Source organism: Bison bison, unplaced genomic scaffold (genome assembly GCF_000754665.1).
Source record: "Bison bison bison isolate TAMUID 2011002044 unplaced genomic scaffold, Bison_UMD1.0 scf7180017864229, whole genome shotgun sequence".
Classification (NCBI taxonomy): Eukaryota; Metazoa; Chordata; class Mammalia; order Artiodactyla; family Bovidae; genus Bison; species Bison bison.
In genome coordinates this window covers 2,193,791-2,203,091 of record NW_011494801.1, presented here as the reverse complement: position 1 = coordinate 2,203,091, position 9,301 = coordinate 2,193,791, and the positions used below count along the sequence as shown (strand labels likewise).

Here is a 9,301-nt window from a genome sequence, read left to right as displayed (position 1 = left end):
TGAGCCACAAGAAGGATATTAGAATGTTAGGAACATTCTAATATGTCCAGTCCTCTCTCTGCTCAGAGGAGACTGTCCTTGGACGGCTCTGGTGATGCAGAAAATGCACAGGGGAAGCCAAATAAAGAGGGGCCAGGCCAGCAGCCTCAAACTCAGTCAAGCCTCTTTTTACCAATGTATTTTATATTGAGGTTTTACTTTTAAATGTTATGCTCTGTTTTCAAGTCACTGATCTAGTCATTTGACTAGAATGAAATTCCTCCTGAAACTTGAGGTATTATAGACAGGCGGGTGCCAGGTCTTCACAGAGCTTCCTTCAAAGGTTTTTTCTCAGCCTACATCAGGTTTTCACACTATTGCCACAGAGCAGACCTTCTCTATAACAGAAAACAGTTCTAAATAATAGTAACAGCGTTAATACAGGAAACATGGTTTGTGGTAAAGGCAGTGAAGCGGACCCTTAACTCTACATATTTAGACCAGTTCCTTCACTGCAGGAGTTGTTAGAGGCTTTAATGCCCCTGCGTGCACTTTGAGACGGGTGAGGGATTCCGCATTCTGCACTTGTGTACCAGGGCAACCATCTTCTCACTGAGCATCTTGTGGGAATTTGTGTTCAAGAAATACACTTTGAGGACTTCGCTGGTGGTCCAGTGGTTAAGAATCTGCCTGCCGATGCAGGGGACATGGGTTCAGTCCCTGGTCTGGGAAGATTCCACGTGCTATAGGGCAACTAGGCCCATGAGCCACAATTACTGAAGCCTGCATGCTATAGAGCCCTCAAACCGCAACCAGAGAGTAGCCCCAACTCACCACAACTAGAGAAAATGTGCACCCAGCAACAAAGACCCAGTGCAGCCAAAAACAAATGAATAATTTCTTTTTAAAGGAAGATGTATACATTAAGACATGATGATCTGGATTTCTTGGTCCTTCTCCCACCCTCTGGGGTGTTCCCAGGTGGTTCAGTGGTAAAGAATCTGCCTGCCAATGCAGGAGACGTGGGTTTGATCCCTGGGTTGGGAAGATCCCCTGGAGAAGAAAATGGCAACCTACTCCAATATTCTTGCCTGGGAAATCCCATGGCCAGAGGAGCCTAGTTGGCTACAGTCCACAGGGCCCTAAAAGAGTCGGACACGATGTAGAGACTAAACAGCTGCAGCAGCAGCTCCTACGCTCTAAGGAAATACCAGCAAGCTTACTGTCACAAATATTTGGAGAAGCCATCTTACCTGGCTTCTGATTCTCTTTAGCTTATTTTTCCTTCACCAAGCTTTCTAAGTTGCTCAAATCTCCTCAAAAGACCTAGTTTCCATACAGACACCCCTACCACCTCCTGATTGCCCCAGAAGCTATCTTTTTTGTCAATACATCTTTGAAAATCTGAGTCCCCAAGTTGAGAAGCTAACAAACTAGGGTCCAAAAACTTGCTACTCAAAGTGGTTCATGACTCAGCAGCAGAAGTAATCAGAAATGCGGCAGCTCAGACCTAACTCCAGACATACACAATCAAAATCTGTGCTTTTCAAAATCTCCAGTTAAGTCACCAGAACTTTAAAGCTTAAAATGTACTGGTCTAGGGTATCTTTAGCTTTTAAGATAGCAACTAAGGAGACATCCAAGGCAGTAAGGGGAGTCACTTGGAGGATTTGTGCTTCTATTAAGGTTGGGAAGAGAATAAAAAGGGGAAAACTGAGTATGTCCACTGCTAAAAGAAGGAGTCCAAGGATGCCAGGTATGGAAACATTAAAAGCATAATGGGTATAGATGAGGGACTGGAGGGTCACCAAGAGAATCCTCCTGTACCCAGTAGTGCCTAGTTTTGAAATAACGTACAATAAGAACTGTCACATATGGAAAGTGAAGAAATTGAGCAACAGATAATAAGGGCTGGATCTAGAGATGGACTCAAGCCATCCAGGCTCCTCAGTCTTCTGAGCTTAAATTGCATGGGCTCCCTGAATACTCTGGACAGACAGGATATTTTTCCCCTTGGCTCATCCACCTCATCAATACTTCCTTCCAACTCTTTGCTGGGTCCTTTTCCAACTTAGTCCTCCAGCTGTGTATGAATAACGGGGATCTGTTTTCAGCAGCCGCTCTTTTCTAAATGCCCTGCCTTAGAGACTACTTCAAAACTCATGACAGAAGACAAAGAACCTGGGGGAGTTTACACCAACCAAGGTTTATACCCTGGAATGGCTCCTAGCAAGCATTTAATAGATAGTAAATAGATAGTACCTTTGAGTACTAGAGGCTGGGTGAGTGAGATAATGAAAATGAAGCTTGGTGAGTTTAAGTAAACCAACTTAAGTCCATGTATTCAGGAAGAGTGCAAGTTAAAACCTAACAAACTGAACTATAACCTACATTTGAAATCATTCCTCATACTCACTAGATGGCTATAATAATAATAATAATAAAAGGTGAATAACAGCAAGCATAGAGAAATTGAAACGCTCATACATTGCTGGTGGAATATACAATGGACCAGCCACTCTGGAAAAAAAGTGAGTCTTGTAATTCCTCTAACAAATTAAAATACAGAGTTACCATATGACCCTGTAATTCCATGCCTAGGTGTTATGTGCATGAGTAATGAAAACATACACCCATGTAAAAACTTATATACAGACATTCATAGTGGCATTATTCATTACAGTTGAAAATCGGGAACAACCCACATGTCCAATATGAGTGAATAAATAAAATGAAGTATATTTATACAGTGAAATGCTATTTGTCAATAAAAATGCTACAACACAGATGAAACATGAAGACATTATGGTATACTTTAAACAAGTTTTTTGGATTGTACAGTATGTAAATTATCAAAATAAAGCTGTTAACAAAAAAAGTAAATAAAGAAAAAGAAGTAAAGAAGCATCCTGGTTCTTAGAAGAACACATGTAAAACATGGTAGGACCATTTGTTGCTTTAATCTCTAATACTTCATTTGCTGAGAATTTTATCATTATTTTTCTTTTTTATCACTACAGAAATGAACTGAGATGCTATGTATTTTAATCTTCTTTATACCAATGATGTCATAAATGTCACCAATGTGAATAAATGTCAACTTGCCCAAAGTCTTATAACTAGCACCCTGCCTCCAAGCCAAGTTCAGCACCTCCTGCTCTCCTCTGCCTCTTTCTCTAGCCTCGCAAGGACTGGGATGTGCTATCTCTTTACTTGGGGGCAACACTCATGACCAGGCTGTTTTCAGGGATGAGCTGCACTTCTTTGATCTTTTCTCCCTTTTCTTCCAAGGGAAATCTTTTCTCCCTTTTATTCCATCTCTGTGGCTAACCACAGAGACGGCCAAGAATCTTTGAGAAGCTGAGAAATATGTAAACCAATCCGTATATCAGAGAGAGAGAAGCAAATGTAGTACGGAATACAAGCACCGCCCAAAACCATGCTTGAGGAACCACACATGCTTAGGCTTGGCCATGAACTCTGTATTGTTTAGCTATGAGGCTAGTTTCTCAGTTTTTATTTCTCTTACAGGGGATCTTGAGAGCCAGCACTGCTGAAAGAGGCTGTGAGGACTGAGATCTATCGGAAGAAAGAGGGCAGACAAGGCAGATTTCCTAGGTGGGGAAACAGCAGAGATGGTTAAAGGCAAAAATCAGGAAGTAAACCCCTTCTCTTTCCCACCACAGAATTTTAATAATCATAAAGCATTCACCAGCGTTTTGGAGCGTGTGTGTATGCAGACACATGGGGCATGGATGTTTAGACTTATATGAAGATGAGAGAAGGAGCAAGAAATCAAAGTAGCCTGGTTAGAGGCTGCTAAGTCTCTTCAGTCGTGTCCAACTCTGTGCGACCCTAGAGACGGCAGCCCACGAGGCTCCCCCGTCCCTGGGATTCTCCAGGCAAGAACACTGGAGTGGGTTGCCATTTCCTTCTCCAATGCAGGAAAGTGAAAAGTGAGAGTGAAGTCGCTCAGTCGTGTCTGACTCTTAGCAACCCCATGGACTGCAGCCCACCAGGCTCCTCCGTCCATGGGATTTTCCAGGCAAGAGTACTGGAGTGGGGTGCCATTGCCTTCTCCATGGTTAGAGGCAGATCACACAAAAACATATGATCCTCATAAACTGCAATTGTAAGCTTCAGAGAAAAATCTCCATAGACTACAGGGACATGGAAAATTTTTTCCTGATGTACAACATTGGTTTTCTCTGTTCTTGCACCACTATACCTTCAGGGCCCTCGTTGCGTCCCACTATGAGCATTAGCTCATCGAACCAACATCTCTAAATCACTGGGAAGTTCAACTTAGTGATCCTAACATTTTATGATAACAAATGGATACACCAATTACATCAGAAATTCTTCCAATTTATTAAAATCTTCTCAAGGCAAATTTAATCTGAATGAAATCAAATTATTCAACTTCATGGAAATACACATGAAATATAGCTTTTCCCCCTAAGGCAAATATGTTACTGTAGAGAAAACAAAATTTACAAGAGATTTCACTTATTTGCCACTGAAATCTGAAATAAATCTTTTTGTGCAACCTAAAATACAAGTTCCTAGCTTAAAGGATGGAGATGAAAGGAAGTATTTACAAGCCAATGCACTAGAGATGATTCAAATGATTCTAAGGAGGTATTATAATTGTTATTGTTATGTCTGAAAGGCTATTGAATATCAATAACTAAGCATTTTCAATAAAAAAGGAGGGGAAGAAAAGAGAGCAGAGAGAAAAGAAACGGTAAAACAGCATGAGGAAGGGACAGGAGAAGGAGAATGAAGAACCATCATAATCCCAGTTTCTAAGGCTAATTCACTGTTTTTCAGGGAAAATCTCTACTACTTCTGATCAATGTCAGAAGCAAGCCTCCTATTTATGCATATAAATAGATGTCCATTTGAAAATGAGTCCTTTAATTCATCATCCCATCTATGCTATTTTAAAACTTGCTATTACACAGGACAATTATGCTCAGGAGTACAGGAGATATCTGATTAACCCCATCAAAGATTTAGAAAAGTCAGAAAGTTAACTGACTACAGGGACAGGAGGGTAACATGAATGAAAAGGGCCAAGACTAGGTATTAACTACCAGGAATGTTCTTTCCAGGGAAGGGCCACAGTTCCATCTGCCTTAGGCTCAGGAGTTGGTATGAAAGGTAAGGATGGGGCATCTGGAGGAGACATTTGGGTCTACTGACAGAGGAAAATAGGTCAAAAGCAGTGATACAAGGTTAGGAGAAAAAAGAGGGAAAAGAGAGATGAAGAGGAGAATAAAGAAGACAGCAAAACAAGAAAGATGTGCCTATATCAAGAACAGGAAAGTGTTGCTAACAGTTTATTCTGAGAAACTAAACAGACTGCAAGTAATTCCAGATCACACTCATTCGTTACCAACTGCATTAATTTCTTAGAGATTTGTCTTCCCTTCTTTATCTGAAATACAAAGGGAACTATCTCCTGGCAAAATCTTGACCACGAGGGGTTCAGAGATCCTAAGAAAAGATTTAAGTCACTGAGGAGGTAAAATGTCAGCAGGACCTCCACAGAAAATAAGAATAATCACATTGACCATAATTAGACTTTTTCTACAGAGAATAATTTTCACATAGTTAATGAGTTTAAATACGTGAAGACTTCTCAACTTTAAATATGGAGAAAATTATATAGGTGCAAAAAAGCAAGAGAAAGCTCTTCTAAAATTGTAAAAGAACATATCAATATGACATAGTATTAAGTTGAATTTTATAATGGTTTTCAAAATTTTTATTTATTCCTCATTCAAATATATGGACTGTATTTTTACTTGATTATTATACTTATTTTAATATCATATATGACCACTTTGACAGCCAAATAAATAGTATGAGGCTAAGTATTAGTGTAACTAAAAGAATAATAAACAGAATGGTCTACCTGTCATCAGATATCATAAAACTTTTAAAATTGTATCATCACTCATCTTTAAAAGGAAAGAAAGTATATCCAGTTTTAGGAATTAGGGATAATTCTTTGAAATTACAAGCATGTTTTCTATTTCTTTTTACAGAATATAATGTGTCAATACAGATCAAAAGTAAGAATAGGTGAAATTATAATTAAAATTATTTAAAATAACAAATTCTATATATGAAATAAATATGGGACCCATTTAGAGAGAGAAAATATAAGTATCAAGCAAGATTGATATTCCTGCTACTATTAGTAATCACAATTTATTGAAAGGCCATTATCTCTAGAACAATTTTTATTTACAAAGCACTGTAATGTCACACAACAACACTCTAGTTCATAATTTTACCAGATAGAATGGTTCATTCTCTATGCCATGCATTTTATTCAGAAATGGAAAAGTGAGAAGTCAGGAATGAAAGTGTTTTTCACAAGGACAAAAGCCTGCCAGAATTTCAGCTAGCTTGGATTTTTCTCTCATTGGAAAACAGAATTTCTCTCAAAGGTCACAATCTTTGAGATTGTGCTGAAGCTAACCATATTGAAAATACCTTTCAATGTACTTTTTTGACCATGTGAACAGAAAGATCAGTATCACATTAATATTGGGAGCTGTTTGGCAAAGCTTGGGAGCAATACTTTCTAAATATTTTTATCTCCTTTACTAAACAGAAACCCCTAATATTACCTTAGACAGTCACTTGGCAGAAATAGATTTAATATAATCCAAGAAATGCCAACAGAGACTCCATTTCAGTTAATCCCTAATTTGTTGCAATGAAAACACAGAAGGCATCTTCTCTTTTCTCAGTCAGTATATTATGGTTTCATTAACTATTACTGCAATGGCTTTCATACTGTCACAGACACACACAGTTTCAAATGAACACTCACCACAAACACACAGGAAGAAGCAAGTGTAGTAATAGGAAGTGAGATTAAATTTGCCTTTTAGCCTCTGAATCTTCAGCTTGTCAGAAATGTCTCGCAAGTTTGCTATACTTCAGACAAAATCACCCAGCTTCCAGATAAAGTTGCCTTTTATTTTATCTTATCTGAATGGAATTGGGGTTCAAAGAATAGTTATCTGCTCCAGGATGTACAGTCAAAAATTAACATTATTTTCTGACATTTGAGTGCATTTCCCAAACCCACGGGACATGCCCCCCTTTACAGTAATTTCAAAGTATTTCTTCATTTAAAATGCAGGCAAAACAGGTGGCTTCATCCTCCACTTCTCTAACGATCTCAGAGAAATTAATTAAGTTGGCTGGGGGAAAGCCGTAGGAGACTGTCCTCGGGAGTGTTTAATCAGACCCCGCTACCTCTGAGTGAAGAGCTGTAGCCTTTTCTATGTTCGAGGGGCCTTGCCTCCCTTGCCAAGCCCCGCCAGCCCAAGTAGAGCCACAGATAATCTCACCTGCCGTTCTTGGTCACGATCATTTCGTTAGTGACTTCCTTGAACCTCTGCCAGAGAGGGGCATCCTCCAGAATGATCTGAAGTTGCTTCTCTGTAGGGTCGCCTTTTTCCCTCCCTGCCTGAAGCTCACTTTCCACCACATTGAGCAGACGAGAAACAGTTCCATCACAGGTCTTCTGAGTGTCCAACTCACTCATGGCCACAGGCCCCTCTCAAACTTTGCTGAGAAACGGTAGTTACTTTGCCAGCTTCCACCTCTTTCCTCCTGTCACTTGCCTGCTTTTCAAATCCAGCTGGACAGTGCCTGGGAAGCTGGGGAAGAGATGCCTAGTCTCTTGCCTAAGCTCCTAGCATGACACCCTGAAAGTCTACAAATTATACCACCAACCTGTTAAGCTTTAGTTGGGGGTGGGTGGGAGGGGAGAGGTGGGGAAGAAAAAGCCCTCTCTTGATTACTCACAGGATCAGGTGGGAGAAAGCCTGGCTTTCCCATTGGCTGCTGTGTATAGAGTAGATATTTAAGAAGGGTACTCCATCCAAATTATCAGGCTTTTATCTTGCTGTACCTGAAGAGGTCTAATCGGTGTATTGAGGACCATTTTCCAGTTAATTAAAATTGTTGTGGGCCCAGACTGTAACAATCAGGCAAATCACATTTGTGTATAAATCATGGCTTGTGGTATCTATAGGGAAAAAGAAGGATCGAAAACCTTGATGCCAATACAGGATTTCCTGACACAGTTGAGAACCAAACCACTGGCTCTGAATAGAATAGAATATATGGAAGGCCAAGGGCATTGTGCCAAGGAATATGACAACTGTACCACAGAAGAAAGGAAGATGCTCTGTGTGCCATCCACTCCAGGGTCAGAAATCAGGAGAAAAGAGCTAAGGACTTCATTCTCCCAGGATATCCCCTACTGGCCATCTCTCTCCTGAAGGATCCTACAGACCTCTCAAGGTGTAGTCTCCTGCTCATCTCAAGGTCCTTCATTGCCTCCCACAAGCAGAAGAGCTCTGAACCTTGCTCCTCCTCCCTAGTATCCACAGCCCGAATATTTCTGATTTCCAATCCTAGCCAGGAGGAGAAAAAATCCTTCTAGCACCATATTAATCTAAGGAAACACTCTGTCCCCAGTGATTGAAAAATAAGCTTTTTACCTTATTGTGCAGTTGTAATCTTAAATCCAGAAAGGCATTCTGGCTTTCCCCTTCAATGGTTTGTGGCCTATCTGGCATTCTGAGGTGAATCCTCACTTTCCCTGAGGAGATACTACTGGTAGAAAACATTTCTTTTACCCACGACATACAGTGCACACAGTATACATGGGGAGGGCAGAGACAGCGCCACCTCCCCACCTGCGAGTAGATCCTGACACTTGTGGGTTTTCCTCTTGCTACAACAGAAAGCTGTAGAAAATGAAAATAAAAGAAAAATAAAAGCAAAAACATAAGATAAAGTCAGAATAAGGATGGTATTCAAACAGTATGCTGTGCCTACTAAGTGCCAGATACTGATGAAGCCTTACATCCAACAATGAATGAAACAGAAATGGCCCTGCCTTCATGGAATTAAAAGTCTGACAGAGAAGATGAATAATATAAACAACTGAGACATTTACTCCTTGGCAGAAAATTTATGACCAACCTGGACAGATTATTAAAAAGCAGAGACATTACTTTGCCAACAAAGATCCATATAATCAAGATTGTGGTTTTTCCAGTAGTCGTGTATGGATGTGACAGTTGGAATATAAAGAAAGCTGAGCACTGAAGAATTGATGCTTTTGAATTGTAGTGTTGGAGAAGACTCTTGAGAGTCCCTTGGAGTGCAAGGAGATCCACCCAGTCCATCCTAAAGGAAATCAGTCCTGAATATTCATTGGAAGGATTGATGCTGAAGCTGAAACTCCAATACTTTGGCCACCTGATGCGAAGAACTG

The 9,301-nt window shown here is 40.2% G+C and overlaps 1 protein-coding gene across 1 annotated transcript in view; it reads right to left on the bottom strand.

Annotated features, from left to right (window-relative positions):
* The window catches only part of TBX19 (T-box 19), a 26,355-nt gene extending 18,704 nt beyond the window's left edge, over nucleotides 1-7,651 (bottom strand). The window contains exon 1 of the mRNA XM_010846033.1: nucleotides 7,359-7,651. Coding sequence (XP_010844335.1) covers nucleotides 7,359-7,555 — 197 coding nt within the window. The 5' untranslated portion in view covers nucleotides 7,556-7,651. The remainder of the gene's footprint in view (nucleotides 1-7,358) is intronic.
* Between the last annotated feature and the right edge of the window lie 1,650 nt (nucleotides 7,652-9,301).